Genomic DNA, 20742 nt, shown 5'->3' on the forward strand with positions numbered 1-20742 from the left:
GATCATTCCTTTTTGTTTTGGCTTTAATTTGCTTTGCTAGCTACTGATATTTCTTCACAGACTTCTGCTGTGTTTATTTCAGTAGTTTGTTTGCCATTTTGGCAGTCGGCATGGCTGACTCAGATAAGGCTAAGCCGCGTGGCGCAAAAGGTGAGGTCAAGGGCACCCCTCAGAAACCCAAGCCCTCTAAAAGATCTTCTGAGACTATTGTTCATGTGACAGATACAGTAAACAAAACGTCTTTCTCGGTGCCTATTTCGTCCCCGGATGAACTTAGCGTTCCCCAGGGGACACCGTCACTTTCAGCCGCCATTGCGCCATCAGAGACTAGCTCTCTGGTGGCAACTCTGCTTTCTTCTCTTATTCCAGAGACCCGCAGTCTTGACAGTGCCGAAATGCAGAGGGCCTCTCCGGCGAACAGCTCTCTCCTTCCTCCAGCGGTTGGGTACAGGAGCTCTCTTGCCTCTCTGACGATTCCGCCATCGGCCACCATCACCAGGGATTCTTCTCCCCTGGTGTTTCCTCTGCCAGCGGCTTGCAGATTTCCGGTTCAGACCTGCCTTTCAGTGCGCATTTACGGGGTAGCGCCGGAAGTCGCACGCCTAGGCTCTCTTCTACGGGAGACAGGTCTCTTCCTAGCCGGCCTCTACCGACCCTCCTCCATGGAGGGGGTCCGGATATGCTCGTCCCTTCTGGGATTCGGCCAGCGCACACTCGCTATGTGCAAGGTATGGTTGTTTCTTCCTCAGTCGGTCACCAAGGTGCCGCGGAGGCTTTGGAACTCAGTGAGCAGTCACACCAGTCTTATACTACCGTGACTGCTGCGCTTCCGGCTCCGGCCGGGAGGACAGTTCCACTCTCAGTCGGTCACCAAGGTGCCGCGGAGGGTTCGGAACTCGGACTGGCCTACGGGCATCCTGGCTTCCGGCCGCAGTCCATGCAACAGTCGTACCAGCCTTCGGCTGCCTCGACTACTGCACTTCCGGTTCCTGTCGCTCTTCCGGAAGTCGCTACTTCCCCTTACCACCTTCCTCTGCCTAGGCACGAGGTGGTGGAAGTCAACTTCCGGTCGGACGGGTTTCTGGTTTCTGGTTACGCCGACAGTATTTTGGCTTCAGGCAACTTTGACTACGGACAATGCCCGTCTGTCTCGGCCTTTGACTCACAGTCAATTGCCAACAATCAGACTCGTTCCTCTAACCCGACCAAGCTCCGAGTTGCCCTCGAACTTGCGGCCGAGGTTACTTCAAGATATTTTCCCGAAGGCGCGTCGTCGTCGGATGCCACCGCTGGTGTCCTCCTTCGGCGGCGGACGACTTCCGGGTCAAGAAGGAAGAAGACTCCTACTTCAGGTTTGAGGAGTCTTCCTCGGTTGCGTACCACTTGGCTCAGGTGTTGGCTAGGCGTGCTCCTCACGGCAGCGGTTTAGCTCTCACCCCAGTACCGCTGCTGCTGGCTCAGCCAAGCACCTCAAGCGGCTGAGCCCTGGCTTTGCTTCTCCAGAACAGGCTGTAACCTTTACGCCTTCTGTTCACAAGAAGTTTATTCTGTCCAAGAACTCCCGCAACCTGCTCTCTTCTTTCGTCCTGCCCAGGGCAATCCTGCCAGTGCCACAGGAACTCTATCCTCTTTTAACCAGACCAGTTAAGAAGGATATGGGAGTGTCTTATTCCGATGGCAACCTCTCCTCTCTCGAGGAGATCGGTCGCCAGTCTCTGGAGCTAGCCTTCATCGCCGAGACGATCATCAGGGCTCTTTCTAGGGCTTTGACAGATTCGCTCGACCCCTTTGTCTTGAGCAAGGAACAGGGCCGAGAGGATCTGACCACTCTGCTCTCGACCTTGGCCAAGGTCAACTTTGAACAGATAAGGCTCTCCTCTATTCTCTATGCTCATTCAGTCATGAGCAGAAGGGAATTGTTTCTGGCGAACTCTCAGTTTACCGAGGACACGACTTTGTCCACCCTCAAGGCGTCCCCATTCGTTGACGGCTCCCTCTTCGTTGACGGCTCCCTCTTCGGCCAACTGGCGCTCGACGCCAGAAGGAAGGAGATCCAGGAGAACCGGGACCGGCAGTTCACTAACTTTTCTCTTTAAGGTTTGAAGCACAACAAGCCTCCCCAGCCTAGGCCTCCACAGGCCTCTGGCCCGAGCCATCAGGCTGGCCAGAAACGCTCCCTTACTCCCGCTAGAGGCTCCAATAAGAGGTCTTCCTCTAGTAGAGGCAGGGGGGGCTTCCGCAAGCCTCACCCTCAATGAAGCGCCCCCGACCTCACCCGGGAGGCCCCCCCAGGGCACTGTCACATTGGCTGGATACAACACACAACCAGTGGATAGTGGGAGTGGTGAGGTCGGGGTTCCGCCTGCTTTGGCAGGATGTGAAGGCACCCTTAACCAGGCAGGCACCGCGCTTGAAGCCTCCTTTCAGGCCAGAAGCGAGATCCGTCCTGCAGACGGAGATCGCCGCTCTTTTGCAGAAGGAAGCTGTAGAGGAGGTTTCCGACCACAGCTCTCTGGGATTTTACGGGCGACTCTTCGCCGTCCCCAAGGCTTCGGGAGCCTGGCGTCCGGTTCTGGACCTATCACACCTCAACACCTTCTTGAGGGTGATCAGGTTCAAGATGAAAACGCCAGCCTCGGTCAGAGATGCCCTCCGCACAGGAGACTGGGTGACCTCAATAGACCTTACCGATGCATATTTCCACATCATGATGCATCCCGCTGACAGGAAGTGGTTACGCTTCTGTTGGGGCACTGAGGTCTATCAGTTTCGAGCGCTCCCTTTCGGGCTGTCCCTGGCACCATGGATTTTCACGATGCTGGTCAAACAGTTTTGCGCCGTAGTGAGGAAGCAGGGCATACGACTTCGAGTCTACCTCGACGACTGGCTCATTCTGAACCAGAGCGAGGCAGCCATGCTCTCAGCATACCCTGACTGTTCTTCAAGAAGCCCACGCTTTGGGCTTCTCGATCAACAGAACAAAGTCGGAACTCACGCCATCCCAAGTTTTCCTGGTGGCAGGTTTCACAATCTTCAATCACAGATTTCCTTTTTTTTCAACAAAATCAATCTTGACAGAGACCTTTAAAATAGTGTTTTTATTAAAGCCTTACATCCTCCTGGATGGAATCAAGACAAAAACTTGTATGCAGACTCATTTTTGAGTCACTTGAGAAAAAGTGACTCTATGTAATCGGTCAGTGTTAGTCTGTCCGGCCGGCCGTCCGGCCGGCCGTCCGGCCGGCCGTCCGTCCGGCCGTCCGGCCGGCCGTCCGTAGACACCACCTTAACGTTGGACTTTTCTCGGAAACTATCAAAGCGATCGGGCTCATATTTTGTTTAGTCGTGACCTCCAATGACCTCTACACTTTAACGATGGTTTCGTTGACCTTTGACCTTTTTCAAGGTCACAGGTCAGCGTCAAAGGAAAAATTAGACATTTTATATCTTTGACAAAGTTCATCGGATGTGATTGAAACTTTGTAGGATTATTCTTTACATCAAAGTATTTACATCTGTAGCCTTTTACGAACGTTATCAGAAAAACAAGGGAGATAACTAGCCTTTTCTGTTCGGCAACACACAACTTAACGTTGGGCTTTTCTCGGAAACTATAAAAGTGACCGGGCTCAAATTTTATGTGAACGTGACTCCCAGTGACCTCTACACTTTGACGTCTGCTTTGGTGACCTTTGACCTTTTTCAAGGTCACAGGTATGTCTTGAAGGAAAAAAATTGAAATATCATATCTCTGAAACTATTCATCGGATTTGATTCAAACTTTATAGGATTATTCTTTACATCAAATTATTTACATCTGTATTGTGTTGTGAATAGCAATTTCTTCCTGTCCATCTGATGCCTCATATAATATTCAGAACTGCGAAAGTGACTCGATCGAGCGTTTGCTCTTCTTGTTGTTGACAGTACTCTATCAAACAAAGGGATAGACTTAAACAGAATTGGATAACCATTTATTCAAAGAATATTGTCCAGAGGCTTCAATAAATTAAGCAATAACAATGCAAGCAAAATATCATTTCCGAGCTCAGTGAAAAAAGCAGCAAATAAGGACTAATTATGTGTGTGTGTCTACGTGTGTGTGTGTGTGTGTGTGTGAATGTGTGTCTACGTGTGTGTGTGTGTGTGTGTTTGTGTGTGTTTTTGTGTGTGAGAGAGAAAGAGAGAGAGATTTGTCTTTCGCTGGGGTTTGCAGTGCCTTGGCGTTGCACTTCTACTTAATTATTATTATTATTATATAAAAACCATATCTTGTATTAAAGGCACAGTAAGCCTCCCGTAAACCATCACAGATACTGTCAGGCTTTTACACACAGAACAAACACCATTTCATTTAAACACTCACCGCTTGAGAACATTCTAGGTGCCCTCCGTAAAGAGCGAGCAATTTTCAAAGAATTTATTTTTGTGTGGGTTATCTTACCTCTGAACCATCGTGAACCCGTATAATCCAGTTTCCCTTTTTTCACAATTTAGCCGCCAGTTTGTCATTTCAATGCAAATCTCTGTTAGCTTATCTGCAATAGCACGTTATTGTGTACCTTTGAATCTGAAATGCAACATTGAAACGGCTGCGAACTAGAGCAGTGGCGGTTAACGGTTCAGAGGAACTGGCGCCAGGCAGTGTCGTCTGCTACAAGAACCACGACCTTGCGTGACCCTGCTTCCGGGCTATTTTTTTTAAACTTTCAAAACTTCGTATTGTTCTGATCTTGTCTTGATGAAAAAAGATTTCTTTTATGATTTAAGAATGTTTGTGTAACAAGCTGTCAATTTATTATTTAGATTTCAAAAGTTAGGTCAGAAGCGCAAAAAAGCACCATCCGATTGTCTGACAGACAATCCGCAAAATTAATTCTTTGAAAATTGCTAGCTCTTTACGTTGGGCACCTAGGATGTTCCCGTTCGGTGAGCGTTCAAATGGAAGGGTGTTTGTACTGTGTGTAAAAGCCTGACAGTATCTGTGATGGTTTACGGGAGGCTTACTGTGCCATTAAACTTGTTTGTTTGTTTTCTACAGATAGCTTGGACACTGGCGGGCCCAAATTTTACTTTCCAGACAATTTCTGTATCTTGGCAACATTGAATAGAACCAGGTAAATGATAAGCAGTTGTTGGGTTTATTTCGTCACTGGGTATTTTTACAGTGATAACATTTAGTCAATTTTGACTAAATGTTTTAACATAGACCGGGAATCAAGATGAGGGTAAAGGTGTGCGTCTGTGTGTGTATGTGCACAGCAATTCCAGGAAAACTACCGGGCAGATCTTTATGAAACTTCACATCAAAGTTCTCCCACATGATAATGATATCCCCGAATGTTATTTTTTCCTATAAATGTTTTTAATGATGTCATATTCGGCTTCCTGATTCCAAAAACATATAGACATGTAATGTTTGGATTAAAAACAAGCTCAGAAAATTAAAAAGAGTACAGAAAAGCGCGCTTTTCTATTAAACGCTGTATGCTACTGCGCTATACTGGCTTGACACTTCAAGTGATCAGCTACGTTTTCCACATGAATCATAGTGTGTCAGTGCTTTCAGTCTCGGTTGCTGGATTTCCGCAAAGCATCGTCTTCCTTAGATGCAGTTGATCGAGTATCATTCTGTAAGTTTGACAGATTGACTAAATGTATTAATTTCACTTCATGCGACTTGTTTTGTATTACTATAAACTCGTTACATTCATTCAGTTTTTGACTAAATGTATACAGGTAGACTGGAAATCAAGAAGGAGGGGATGGAGTGTGTGTGTGTGTGTAGAGTGGTTTACAGTAAACTAGTGGACCCATGTTCATGGAAATTTACATGTGAATTCTTGCAGATAGAATCTCCACAAGTTTTTCTAATTTTGTCGATAAATGTTTTTGATGACTTATTATATCAGGGTTTTATACACGAAAAAAGGTAAGGTGGTGCTAAATATGACTGAACTAAGAATCCTATTCAAACCCATTCCTTGCCTCTTTTATATTTGCATCCCTACATGCATTCATTTTTGACTCACATGCGAAGCAAAAGTGAGTCTATGTACTCACCCGAGTCGTCCGGCCGTCCGTCCGGCCGGCCGTCCGGAAAACTTTAACGTTGGATATTTCTTGGACACTATTCAGTCTATCAGTACCAAATTTGGCAAGATGGTGTATGATGACAAGGCCCCAAAAAACATACATAGCATCTTGACCTTGCTTCAAGGTCAAGGTCGCAGGGGCCATAAATGTTGTCTAAAAAACAGCTATTTTTCACATTTTCCCCATTTTCTCTGAAGTTTTTGAGATTGAATACCTCACCTATATATGATATATAGGGCAAAGTAAGCCCCATCTTTTGATACCAGTTTGGTTTACCTTGCTTCAAGGTCAAGGTCACAGGAGCTCTTCAAAGTTGGATTGTATACATATTTTAAAGTGACCTTGACCCTGAACTATGGAAGATAACTGTTTCAAACTTAAAAATTATGTGGGGCACATGTTATGCTTTCATCATGAGACACATTTGGTCACATATGATCAAGGTCAAGGTCACTTTGACCCTTATGAAATGTGACCAAAATAAGGTAGTGAACCACTAAAAGTGACCATATCTCATGGTAGAAAGAGCCAATAAGCACCATTGTACTTCCTATGTCTTGAATTAACAGCTTTGTGTTGCATGGGACCTTGACCTTGGGTCAAGGTCACATGTATTTTGGTAGGAAAAATGTGTAAAGCAGTTCTTAGTGTATGATGTCATTGCTAGGTTTAGTTATTTGACCTTGACCCTGAAGGTCAAGGTCATGTAAAGGTCAAGATCAAGCATGTGAGTCGTATGGGCTTTGCCCTTCTTGTTTTCATGTAAATAGTGTTATTTTCAATACCATGTCAACATACATATGTTATTGTTTTAATACCTGGTGTTGTTTTTTTGTTGTTTTTTAACCCCTTTTTTTGGTTTGTCATATGCCCATATACGTACCAGGTACGTGGCATTTTCATCATCAAAATTTCTGAAAACTAAATGGGAGGTAATCACTTGAAAACTGTCCAAATACTTGTAGGGGTTCTAAACACAGTTCTTTCCCATTGACCGTTCGGATAAGTTAGTACCACGTGGCGAAAACTTTGTTAGAAGTGTAGAACCGATCTATAGGATTCAAAATGGCGTCCGAAAGTCGGACTTCAACTCGTAGACCTGTTTTCAAGTGATACAGTGTTCTGGAAGCTCTACAAGAAGTGATTAAATTACATATTCTTACTCCGAATCACATATAAGCATTGACGCAGTCTGAGATGCTACAGGTCTGAAATACGCTTACCCGTCAAAATTTTAAGGGAAGCAACCCCACCACAAAAAAAGTGCTGCAATGGTGCGTTGGTAAGTACGCTAGTCCATGGGGGTTATCTCCCCTTTGGCCTGTGTGACGTCACTACCGCCTCAGAGCACGTGGCCAAGTGATACGACTTTTTCAGCTCAGAGATGGTCGTGCAAAATTTTCGCTCTGCTGTGGCCGAGTTTACCTTGCGTTTTGCACGGTTCCCACCGGCCACCACCCGTCTACTTCACCTTCTAGTAATTAGTTGGTGAGATCTTTCTTTTTTGACTCGTATTTTGTCTTTGCTGCTGCTATTTTCGTTGACTTTGTAGAACTTTGAAATTTTCAGTAGCATTTGTTTTGGCCGCCATTTTTGTTTGTCAGCATGGCTGATAGTGATAAAATTAAACGCGGCGCTAAGGCAGAGGCCAAGGGCAAGGGCAACTCCAAACCTACGTCTTCTTCTCTTCCCAAATTACCTGCGGTTGTTGTGGTTTCTGACGTGGTTAACAACACGTCGTTTTCTGTACCTATTTCTGCTCCTGAGGAACTTAGCATTCCCATTGGGACTTCGTCTATTTTGCCTTCTTCTTCCCCACCTGAGTCTAGTGCTTTTGTGGCGAATCTGCTTAGCTCTCTTTTTCCAGAGATCCGCAATCTTGTGCAAGTCGAGATGCAGAGGGCGACGCCGTCTTCCAGCTCCATCCTTCCCCCTGCTGTGGGAGATAAGAGTTCTTTGGCGGCTTTGAAGGTGCCAGCGGCGACGATTACCAGGGTTTCTTCCCCCGGTGCTCCGTCTTCTTCCTTTGGTTCCGCCATTGCTGCCAGCACTTCCGGTTCCGCAAACCTGTCTGAATGTACTCGTGATACAATAAGACACTCTCTTCCGGGAGAAAGGTTTCTACCTGGCCGGCATGTACCGTCTCCCGCACTCGTGCAGAGTTCGGATACGCTCGTCTCCTCGTAGACACGGCCAGTGCAAGGTCACTACCTGCCAGGTTTGTCTGCCCCTTCTCTCGCTGGTGTTCGCCTGTACGGGTTCACAGGAGTTTCGGGGCAGAGTCAGCAGCCAATCATGGCAGCTGCGCTTCCAGTTTCTACCGGAAGGACAGGTCCACCTGCTCAAGCACCCTGTGCGGTCTCTTCGGGTTCGGACCTTGGACTGGCCTATGGGCATACTGGCTTCCGGCCACAGTCTGTGCAGCAGACGTTTCAGCTTCCGGCTGCCTCGTCTGTTGCACTTCCGGTTCTGACCGGAAATTTTGTTCCTCTCACTGACGCTTACGTACGTACGTCGTGGGTTTCGGAACAACGGCTGGCCTACGGGCATTCAGGCTTTCAGCCTCAGCCTGTGCAAAAGTCATTCCACCCGTCAGCGGTGTCGGCTAATGCACTCTCTGTTCCTGTGGCTCCGGATTTCGACACTTCCTACCTTCATCCTCATACTAGGCATGAGGTGAGGCAGGACGATTTCCGTTCGGTCGGGTTTCCGTCTTCCGGTTATCCCGTTCACCCTTCTGCCACAAGCAACTATGACTACGGTCTTTGTCCGTCTGTCACCGCGTCCGACTCTCAGGCTTTCGTCGGTGAGCAGACGCGTTCTGGTTTTTCGTCCAAACTTAAGGTGGCACTTGAGTTGGCGGCGGAAGTAACATCCAGATATTTTCCAGAGGGTGCTTCGTCTTCGGCGGCTTCCGCTTCGGTTGCCCCGTCGGCGATGGATGACTTCCGGACTTCGAAGGAGGAGGACTCCTATTTCCGGTTTGGAGAGTCATCCTCTGTGGCTTACCACCTCTCTCAGGTTTTGGCCAAGCCCGCTCCTTCCGGCAGCGGGTTAGCTAATGTTCCGGTTCCTTTGCTGTTGGCTCATAGCCCAGCACCTGAATCTGCAGCCGGAAATTTTGTTCCTCTCACTGACGGTTACTTCTGTACCTCGGGGAGTTTGGAACAACGGCTGGCCTACGGGCATCAAGGCTTTCAGTCTCAGCCTGTGCAACAGTCGTCCTGCCCGTCCGCGGTGTCGACTAATGTACTGTCGGTTCCTGTGGCTTCGGATTTTGACTCTTCCTCCCTTCACCCTCAGCCTAGGCATGAGGTGAGGCAGGACAACTTCTGTTCGGTCGGGTTTCCGTCTTCCGGTTATCCCGATCACCCTTCTGTCACAGGCAACTGTGACTACGGTCTTTGCCCGTCTGTCTCCGCGTCTGACTCTCAGTCTTTTGTCGGTGAGCAGACGCGTTCTGGTTTTTCGGCCAAACTCTAGGAGGCACTTGAACTGGCTGCGGAAGTAACATCCAGATATTTCTTGAGGGCACATCGTCTATGGAGGCTTCCGGCAGGTTGGCTTCCCGGTTTCCGGTTATGCCGACCAGCCTTTTTTGATTTAGGCAACTATGACTATGGTCTTTGCCTGTCTGTTTCGGCTTTTGATACGCAGTCAATCGCCGACAAGCAGACTGGCCTACGGGCACTACGGCTTCCAGCCTTTTTCCACGCAGCACCAGTCACACCAGGCTTCGGCCACTGTGACTTCCGCACTTTCGATTGCTGACGCACAACCGGAAGTCGCTGCTTCCTCGTACTGTCTTCCTCTTGCTTACGCATGGACCGGTAGAGGATAACTTGCGGTCAGTTGGGTTTCCGGTTTCCGGTTACGCCGACCACACCGTTGTGTCAAGCTGCTACCTCCTACCATCTTCGCCTGCTGAGGCACGAAGTGGTAGAGGACAACTTCTGGTCGGGTGGTTTCTGGTTTCGAGTTCCTCCGATCGTCTCTTTTTATCAGGAAACAATGTATATGGACATTTTTTCGTCCCATTATTCGTCGTTTCCCGCCGCTACACAGGATTACAACGAATCGGTATCAGCATTCGACTTAGGTTCGAACGCAGATGAACAGACTCACAAATCCAAGTAGCAAGAAGGTCATACACGACAGCTGTCGGCTAATGGGTACACACCTTCTTTTCTGGTCTCACAACGGAATCTGCTCGGACTTTCTTTTAACTTCTTCCGCCTTGGTAAGAAGTATTCAAAGCCTGTTTCCGGCACTCTTGGTCAAACATACTCGACGGGTAAAGACGTTCAAGGTCACAGCCATGTCACTGCCTTCCTTCCAACGTTAACACGGGCATGCAAGGTTAAGTAGATCGCTTTATTCTTCTTTTTCTACAGAACCCATGGTGTCGTAAAACTGAAACACAATGATAAAACCAAGTAAGAAATAGCCGATATAAAATCCAGAAAAAAGTCCAATTCAAAACATGACACATGTCATGCGAGTTCCAGGTTCATCTCATAAAAACTGACACACAATAATAAGAAGGACTGAGCATGAAATAGCTAAAAGAATAAGCTAGGAAAGAGTCCAACTCAAAACATGGCACACATTACGCAAATTCCAAGTCTGTATCGTCAACAAAAGCAACATCAAGCCCCAGTACAAATCGCTGATGTCAGTATAAGGGAAATATCCCTTCTATATGTTACGGTAATTGAAGGTCATGAGGGTGATCTCCCTTGCCTCTCTCAAAAGGTATCGCTATCTGTAATTTTCATTACTCATACTTACACTAAAAACAAACCAAACTAACTATGCCTCTGAGTTATGTGTCAGATAGAGTCCAGCCAAAAAAGACCTGGCACATGTCACGTGAAGCCCATGCCATGAACGAGCCCGCAAAAATATTACGAAAATATCCTGCAAGTTTGCGTGTCCTGCAGGCATTACAACCACATTTGAGAGAGCAGTGAAAATATTCTACAAGACTACATACTTCGTTGGCTTTAAAAGTTATCTGAGGAAAGTAGCGAAACATTCTACAAAGATCACATACCTCGTTGGCCTTTTTAGTTATCTGAGGAAAGCAGCGAGGGTCAGTCTGTCTTGTTTGACGGCACCGGTCGAACTGAACTAGCAAAACGCGCTAAAAGCTAGCTTGCATTCGGAAGTGCGCGTATCAATACATGTATCACAAGTAAGCTTAAAAAAGATGTTTCTGCATCCACATGGTAAATGCGACAAGTTAAGACATGATCAAGTCATCGACTTAAAAAACACACTTCCAAGCCTTGCAAGTCTTTATGTAAAATTAATAAAAGCTGACGAACTATATTTGTATGCGGCGGACTACCAAAACGTCACGTTGAGTTTTTAGTGACGCGGCACAGCGCCCGATTTACGAACTGCGGCAGCAACAGCCATGTTCATTCATCGGCGTTTCCTGTCACAACCCATGATTACAATGAGTCTTTGTCTTCGTTTGACACAGACTCTAACGCAGAAAAGCAGAACTGCGTCACACTTCCAGCCAAGCTTGGGCAAGCACTCGTAGCAGGTCATGCACCAGCAGCAGCCTACTTTTGGCTAACCGAATCGGAACAGGCCGTGATTCACAGCTACGGTTCATAGGAAGGTGAGCGTTCCCAAAGGTTCAACGAACTTCAGGAACGCTTATGCTCTATCAAGAGTTTTTTCCCACCGAGAAGGACTCTGGTATCATGTACTCATGCGTCACTCTCGCTTACCGTGAGGAGATAGGTCGCGCCTCTCTAGAGCTGACTTCTATCTCCTAGACCCTTTCAGGGCTCACACCATCCCAAGGATTCACATACCTTGGCATGATTTTCTTACGGTCACCTGGAGAGTTCGTCCTCCTCAGTAACGAGTGGACAATCTCAGGCACTGTTCGTTCCATGTCGGCACTACAGCAAGCGCCCACTGGGACTCTTGCTTCCATCCTAGGTCAATTGGAATCTAGGGCTACTCGCTAGGGAAAATTACACTAAAACCTTTCCCGCTAGCGCTTAAGTCGCTCGGGGATTCACCCTCTCAAGACTGAATCAAGTCTATTCCAATTCAGAGCTGGTTTTAACACATGACAAGTCAGTGGTTGGAACCGAATTGGATAACTCAGGGTTTCCCTATAGCTACACCCTCCTGACACAGACCCCTTCACGGGCGTCTCTTTCCATGTCCTGAGCATTGGTCTTGGCCGACCACGGAAGTTAAGCAACTTCTAGCTCGGTTAATACTAGGATGGGTGACCGCTTGGGAACACCTAGCGCAGCGATTTCAGATACGCAATTAACCAGCCGGTTATGTACTGCGTGCAAAACATACAGGGCGCCCGCATATGCGGCGCTCGCAAGAGAGCCGCAGTTTTAAGCGTTGCTCCTGTTAGTGCGATCACCACGGGCGGTCCCATTAACAGGTTTTACTGAACGTCGCAGTTTCTCAGCGCACGCGGGAAGAATATAACTTCCCCGACGTGGCAGCATTTTTGGGTTCGCGGGTTTTCTGATTAGCGAATCTCGGTCCATCTTATATGAGAGGATGCATATTCGTCGAAACTGGAAGTTATTTCCTTAGGTTTCGGTTTTAAGACATTTTGTACGACTCTTCTATGTAAGAAGTCTAGAAAATGCCAGAATTAGGTTCGACATTTTGTCCTGCCTCTAGCCAGCGAACAAGAGACACGTCTTCTTGTCTCTGGTTCATTACGAACAATTAGCAGCTACCTCATGGAGACTATGGTACTGTGGCTTACTCAAACTCAATCCCATCAGTGCTTCACTCCCCGGAGGGTTTACACTCCTGGTCGGCTGGAACTCCCTTCGTTCGATCCAAAAGGTAGACGCACAGGTTTTTGTTCGTTGTTCACACTGATACTAGCTTCACTACTCTCGTTTTCTATTGAAGACAAGGTTCGTCTTCTTCTTTTGAACTTTCACAGCTCTCTTTTTAGAGTTATGACTGTCTTCCTGGATTCGCTGATTGCAAGAAGTTTTCACTTCTTTCGTCAGTCAGGAGCAAGACAGAGTCAGCGAGGTTGACGCTCTTTCCGGTCGTCCGGAAGACGTATCTCATGAAGCTTAAGGTCAATTTCACTCAGGTTTAGACCAGACTTTCTGTGACAGGATATTTATCTAAATTGACCCTATCTAGGTGGTTTTTTACCATCATTAGGCAAATCTATGAGTGGTGAGAAACAAAAGGGGGGGGGGGGCAGTCAGCCCTTCCTCCAGCACCTGCAAGAGTGCACGATTCTAGAACTTGGGCATCGCCTCTAGCAGTCCTCAGTTCAGGAGGACTCTATGATGTTCTACGAACAGCTTTTTGGAAGGCAGACGACGTTTCATCAATTTTGAGAAACGTCGTCGGAACTAGACAGGACATCCCCCGTTCTACGCCCGCCTTGTGGCAAGCAGGAGCGGGTCAAGTCCATTTCAGAGTATATTTATAGGTTCCCACCGCCTTTTTGAAGCTATCTGCTTATATGTGATTCGGAGTAAGAATATGTAATTTAATAGAAAATTTTAATAATAAATTTTCATTTGATTAATATACTTACCCGAATCACATAGTGAATTCCCTCCCACCATTATAGCATTATAGTTTCTATGTATTCTATAAAGTCGTATGACTTAGCCACGTGCTCTGAGGCGGTAGTGACGTCACACAGACCAAAGGGGAGATAACCCCCATGGACTAGCGTACTTACCAACGCACCATTGCAGCACTTTTTGGTGGTGGGGTTGCTTCCCTTAAAGTTTTGACGGGTAAGCGTATTTCAGACCTGTAGCATCTCAGTCAATGCTTATATGTGATTCCGGTAAGTATAGATTAATCAAATGAAAATTTATTATTAAAATTTTCGATTTATGGATTACCACACAGAAGAATACTTTTATGGGCTGTAATGTGAGTACCTGATGTTTGACATCAGTTTTAGCAGTGTTTTGTGTGGCTTTACGTGCTGCAATGTGTGTGTGTAAGTCCGGAAACTGTAATTTTTTGACAAAAATGGTCATTATATCAATTTTTAACAAAGTCCAATGATCATGTTATCACATAATAGCCAAGGGTATAAGGAAAACACATGCCAAAGATCTAAGAGATATCTCAATAAATGATCGAGCAGTGAACAGATTAGTGAACCTACCGAAGAAAGCGAAATTTTGCCCTGGCGCACAGCAATACCAAAATGCTGTTATACTGTGGCAGTGAAGGGGTTAAATACCCGGGGTGTGCCTTTATACATATTTAAATGGTTTTCATTCTCTGTACCAGGTCCACAGGCATTGAGTTGCATGTCCAGCAGCGTTTTCGTTGGGTGCAGTTTCGTCATGATGCAGAGCCTCTTCGCAACCTGCTGGCCCGTCACTTCCTTCGACGCTTGTATCACGTGGGGGAGGGGAAGCTGCCTCCGTTGGATGACCCATTGCTCCGTGCTGCCGAGTGGATCATCTGCATCTGGCAGCGTCTGAATAATAGCCTGGGCAAACTAGGCCTGCCGGACGTGGTGCTCGGCCCCTGCTGCTTCTTCAAGTGTCCCATAGAGAAAAAGAACCCCGAGCTCATCCTGCAGTAAGTGGCCTTGTTATGTTATCTATCTCTTCGAATGTCCCATAGAGAAAAAGAACCCCCAGCTCATCCTGCAGTAAATGGCCTTGTTATGTTATCTATCTCTTTGAATGTCCCATAGAGAAGAAGAACCCCCAGCTCATCCTGCAGTAAGTGGCCTTGTTTTGTTATCCATCTCTTCAAATGTCCCATAGAGAAGAAGAACCCCCACGTCATCCTGCAGTAAGTTAAGCCTTGTTATGTTATCTATCTCTTCAAATGTCCCATAGAGAAGAAGAATCCCCAGGTCATCCTGCAGTAAGTGGCCTTGTTTTGTTATCTACTGTAACTGCTCCTTCACATGCTGCTTGTCTGCATACATTTTGTGTTTGATGCAAGTCATGTTGTAGCTGATTATGGTGTCTATCTTATTTTTATACATTCTGCCTAGCAATTCTGAACTTGTTTTATACATTCTGCCTAGCAATTCTGAACTTGTTTTATACATTCTGCCTAGCAATTCTGAACTTGTTTTATACATTCTGCCTAGCAATTCTGAACTTGTTTTAAAATGGTTACTGACATACGAACATGGATTTTTATATTGTTTGGGTGTGTTGAATGGTATGAGCATGTAGATGTTGCTGATTTGCTGTTATTTTGAATAGTTTGAAAGTTAAGACAGCAGCATCGCTTTGAGTAATGTTTTTTCACAGTTGTGTGGTGAGGTGTGGGTGACAAATGGAGTGTTTATGTCCAGGTGGGTGCGAGAGCTGTGGAACTCAGTGATCGCAGGCCAGGTGCAGGAGGCGGTGCAGAGAGGGACGGGGAAAGAGGGGGCACCACACAGCCAGCACAAGGTGGTCAACACTGCGCTCTACGTCCTCATGCAGAGAGCCATCGTGCTCTCCTGTCCCCTACCTGCTAAAGGTCAGTCTGCACATTCTCTCTTCTCAAACCCATGGCCCCTCCTATCTCACCCCTCAAGTTAATCTCTTGTTCATCTTTATGTATGTATGTTAACGCCTTCTCCAAATACCTTTTGAGCACTTTTCTTGAAAGAGGGATATAGAAATGATTTGTGTTTATGTATGGGTGTGTATGTATGAATGTATTTATGTATGTAGGTGATCTTTTGCTGGTCCTTATACCTTTTTGTCTGTGTTGCCTGTTGACAGAGAAGGGGGTGTACCTGCAGGGGTGTAATGATGTCTGTTGCCTGTTGACAGAGAAGGAGGTGTACCTGCAGGGGTGTAATGATGTCTGTGTTGCCTGTTGACAGAGAAGGAGGTGTATCTGCAGGGGTGTAATGATGTCTATGTTGCCTGTTGACAGAGAAGGAGGTGTACCTGCAGGGGTGTAATGATGTCTGTGTTGCCTGTTGACAGAGAAGGAGGTGTACCTGCAGGGGTGTAATGATGTCTGTGTTGCCTGTTGACAGAGAAGGAGGTGTACCTGCAGGGGTGTAATGATGTCTGTGTTGCCTGTTGACTGAGAAGGAGGTGTGCCTGCAGGGGTGTAATGATGTCTGTGTTGCCTGTTGACAGAGAAGGGGGTGTACCTGCAGGGGTGTAATGATGTCTGTGTTGCCTGTTGACAGAGAAGGTGTACCTGCAGGGGTGTAATGATGTCTGTTGCCTGTTGACAGAGAAGGAGGTGTACCTGCAGGGGTGTAATGTCTGTGTTGCCTGTTGACAGAGAAGGAGGTGTACCTGCAGGGTTGTAATGATGTCTGTGTTGCCTGTTGACAGAGAAGGAGGTGTACCTGCAGGGGTGTAATGATGTCTGTGTTGCCTGTTGACTGAGAAGGAGGTGTACCTGCAGGGGTGAAATGATGTCTGTGTTGCCTGTTGACAGAGAAGGGGGTGTACCTGCAGGGGTGTAATGATGTCTGTGTTGCCTGTTGACAGAGAAGGAGGTGTACCTGCAGGGGTTCTGTGGCAGCAACGAACTGGACCTCCCCCTCAAGTCAGATCAGCGATCGCCTGGTGGTCTGATGTCACAGCTCACTGGCAGTCATGCCAGGTCCACTCACGCCTTACAGCCTGAAGCTTGCACCGTTTCCCCGCGACACAGCCACAAACACAACAGCAACCAGTCTCCAGCTGCCGCTTCAAAGACAAGGAGTAAACACAGGTACAGTGCTCTAGGCTGGAAGAAACACTGGCACTGTGTTTAAGGCAGAATATGCTGCTGGCGTTATTAGACATTGGTATTTCTTTTCCATTTTTTTTTTCCAGACACTGTTGTGTTCTTTTCATATCTAGCCCATTTGTCATTTTTTGCTCTTTACTGTATCTACCTTTCGCTTTTAGCGGTGTGTGAGAACCTTACAGATGCTACTTTGGCAAAACTGTGGAAGCCATAGCTTTCCTTGTTTAGAAATCAAATAGTACAGCTTTTGGAATAACACCTGTTATCTATTTCTGATATACGTAGGTTTGTATGCCTGTGTAACTACAGAATACAGACTATTTGACCAGTGTAATCAGGAATTAAATTACATATTCTTACCCAACTCACATAGATAGCAATAACTTCGTTTGGTTGCTAAGACATTGAAGCACTCTTACATGGTAACATGGGGAGATAACTAAAACAAAAACCACATGCCATATAAGGCATGGTCCGTGGTGGTTATCTCCCCTGCCGGTGTACTGCGCATGCGCAGGATGTACACCAGTGACACTCATTCCTTTTTCTTCAACATACGGCGCTGGACGTGTTTGAAGTGCTCTGGCTTATTTTTAAAGCCATTGGTCTTTACTTCTGTGGGGACCATCGAATCTCGGTAACGTTGTTTCATCTTTCTTCTCTTCTTCAAGAATTGGTGAGAGATTTCATTTTTGAGTCACTTGAGAAAAAGTGACTCTATGTAATCGGTCAGTGTTAGTCTGTCCGGCCGGCCGGCCGGCCGGCCGTCCGTAGACACCACCTTAACGTTGGACTTTTCTCGGAAACTATCAAAGCGATCGGGCTCATATTTTGTTTAGTCGTGACCTCCAATGACCTCTACACTTTAACGATGGTTTCGTTGACCTTTGACCTTTTTCAAGGTCACAGGTCAGCGTCAAAGGAAAAATTAGACATTTTATATCTTTGACAAAGTTCATCGGATGTGATTGAAACTTTGTAGGATTATTCTTTACATCAAAGTATTTACATCTGTAGCCTTTTACGAACGTTATCAGAAAAACAAGGGAGATAACTAGCCTTTTCTGTTCGGCAACACACAACTTAACGTTGGGCTTTTCTCGGAAACTATAAAAGTGACCGGGCTCAAATTTTATGTGAACGTGACTCATTGTGTTGTGAATAGCAATTTCTTCCTGTCCATCTGATGCCTCATATAATATTCAGAACTGCGAAAGTGACTCGATCGAGCGTTTGCTCTTCTTGTTATTATTGAGAGAATTTTTCGTAGCGTATTTGAGCGTTTTGCATCTTGTTGTTGTGAGTTCATTTTTCATTCAAAATGGCTGACAAGCTGAAAGATAAAGAGAAAGTTCGGAGTTCAGCCAAGCAGGTTAGCTCTCCAGGTTCTCAATCAGGCAAAGCGGGCAAATCTAAAGCTAAGGCGGCTACGGCCTCAACTACTTGTAGTTCTCAGAAAAATTCTCATAGTGAGAACTTGTCCGTTGTTAGCGTTCTCAACCCGGCGACTCAAGAATCATTTTTTGTTTCCATTGATGCTAAACCTACCTCTTCTGACAAAACATTTTCGGAGAAAGTTCAGGCTCCTCAAGCCGATCAATCTTTGAGTAAAGCTGATTTACTGGCTATTTTGTCTTCTTTTAAGACAGAGGTGCATGACATGTCAGCGACGGAACGGCAGATAGCTTTGTCTGCTTCACTGCCCCTTCCGTCAGGAGTTGGAAACTCTATGTCTCTTGCGCGGGTTCGTTCAGAACCATCTGCGACGGTTACGTCTGCTGACGTAGTCGCAGAACCAACAGTGGTGTTGGAGTCGTCAGGTTCTCCTTTCGACAAATTTTTGTCTGGTTCTCAGACAACAGCACCTTCTGGTGTTCTTGGCGAAGTACGCAAGCCCGCGGCTACGGGTGCCTCTCTCGCTGTCTCAGTTGACTCGAGGCATACCAGCCATAAGGTTCTTGGCGAAGTACGCAAACCTGTGGCTACGGGTTCCTCTCTCGCTGTCTCAGTTGACTCGAGGAATACCAGTCATAAGGTTCATTCCTCACATCAACCTTATGCCCTTCCGGGGTACGGGTTGGGGTGGGAAGAGCATATGTCCGCTACTTCCGGTAATAGGACAACAGGATCTTCCGGTCGCCATTCGTTGGATTCGGTTGATGCTGATGCTTACCAATCCACTGCCGGTTCCGCTTCCGTTTTTGCGGCTGTGGCTTCCGGTGGCAGGATGGTATTGCCTTCTGCCGATAACACTTCGGTGTTGGCAGTCGGCACTCATCAGCCTTCGGCTTCCGGTTCCGTTTCGGCGGTTTCCGCTGGCCTTACTCAGGCTGCATCCACTTCCTCTCCCAGTGTTTCAGCTGGCATGAGGCAAGTGGATGGGGGATCTGTTCACAGACTTCCGGCTTCAGGGAATTTTTCCCAACCTTTTCCGGTTTCGGCTCATGTCGATTCAACGGGATTGGTTTCCGGTTCTCATCCTTCAGATGATCGTTGGGATGCCTCTGAACAGGATGAAGAAGAGATGGAGGAAGAAGCTTCTGAAGCAGATGGGGATGCCCCTTTTCGACTTCCGGCTAGGCTGTCAGCTTTGTTGACACTAGTAGCAGAGGTCACTACACACTATTTCCCTGAAGGGGTAGCTGTAGCATCTTCATCTGCGGTTCCTCCACCATCAGCTTTTGCTGATTTTGCTCCTCCCCATGAGCAATCTGCGAACTTCAAGTTTTTAGAGTCTCCTTCGGTGGCCTTCCAACTTGCAAAAGTTTTCTCAAACGATAGTTCTGCCCCACCTCTGCCTTTGTTGTCAGCACATGGGGAAGCTCCTGCCTCGGCTTTGCCTTGGTTGGCGTCTCCTGGACGATTGGCTCATCACACTGTGACCACCAACAGGAAGATTCGTCTTGCTAATTCTGGCAGGAACTTGATCGATTCCTTTGGTCTGCCAACAGCTCCACTTCCGGTTTTGTCGAACTTGGCAACCATTAGGCAAGATGGTTACAACAAAGAGAGACTTTCTATTTGCAAAGAAAAAGATCTCATTGCTGTTGAAGAATGTGGCCGCTCTTCCTTGGAATTAGCGTCTTTGACTGAGACGCTGATTCGCTCTCTTTCGCGTGCGGTTACGTCCTCTTTGGATCCCACTGTATTCTTTTCTACTGGGATTTTTGCCCTCTCAGCTAAGCCCTGCCAGCGGCCCGTTTGCAGCTGGCGGGCTAATTATAGTCGAACTCGTCCCTTCCGCGCTCGAGCCGGCAGCGCCGGCAGTGCGTCTTATCTAGGTCACTCTGGAATGTGTCAGTGAAAATGCCGGTCTGTGAAAAATACGTGTTTCTTGGTGTGAAAATGGGATCGTTTCCGTGACTTGACCCATGGATTACGTTCATCTTGTCTATTTGGTTACTCTGATATACAGGCTTTGTGTTTGTGCAAAGTAGAGGTTTGGGTTGGACTCGTTTTGTTTGATTTTGTAGTAATACTGATATCACTCATACTAACACGTGGTTCTTTGTTCCTCTTGAAAATAACAGAATGAGCGCGTTGTGTACCATTTTCTAACCACACTCAATGTTGATACAGGGGTGGGCACCTGTCGCATTGTCGCATTTTTTTGCGACAAGGGAAGCCGATTTTGCGATAGGCGAAATTGCGACAAGTTGCGACAGAGTGCTCTTTTTAAATTTGCTATGTGTTTTTTTCCCCAGATCTATTTTAGCTGATTCCAAGGCTGATCAATCGGTGGTGTGTAGCCTGACCATATCGAGGTGTATGCCCAAGTGTATTGACTGGTATGTTAAGTGTATGTTAAGGGGCAAACAGGCGATTTTCCACAAAAATCAGTGACAAAATCTGCTGCCAGAAACTGGCAATTATCACCCTCAGAATGCACCAGATTGTACCATTTGCTTCCTTTTTTTCAAAAATTTT

At 46.7% G+C, this 20742-nt stretch overlaps 1 protein-coding gene across 1 annotated transcript in view; it reads left to right on the forward strand.

Annotated features, from left to right (window-relative positions):
* The window catches only part of LOC138964111 (cortactin-binding protein 2-like), a 164984-nt gene that overhangs the window by 136642 nt on the left and 7600 nt on the right, over positions 1-20742 (forward strand). Inside the window, exons 19-22 of the mRNA XM_070335991.1 lie at positions 5042-5117; positions 14389-14685; positions 15422-15591; positions 16572-16797. Of these exons, the coding sequence (XP_070192092.1) occupies positions 5042-5117; positions 14389-14685; positions 15422-15591; positions 16572-16797 (769 nt within the window). The remainder of the gene's footprint in view (positions 1-5041; positions 5118-14388; positions 14686-15421; positions 15592-16571; positions 16798-20742) is intronic.

Source organism: Littorina saxatilis, linkage group LG4, assembly GCF_037325665.1.
Source record: "Littorina saxatilis isolate snail1 linkage group LG4, US_GU_Lsax_2.0, whole genome shotgun sequence".
Taxonomy (NCBI): Eukaryota; Metazoa; Mollusca; class Gastropoda; order Littorinimorpha; family Littorinidae; genus Littorina; species Littorina saxatilis.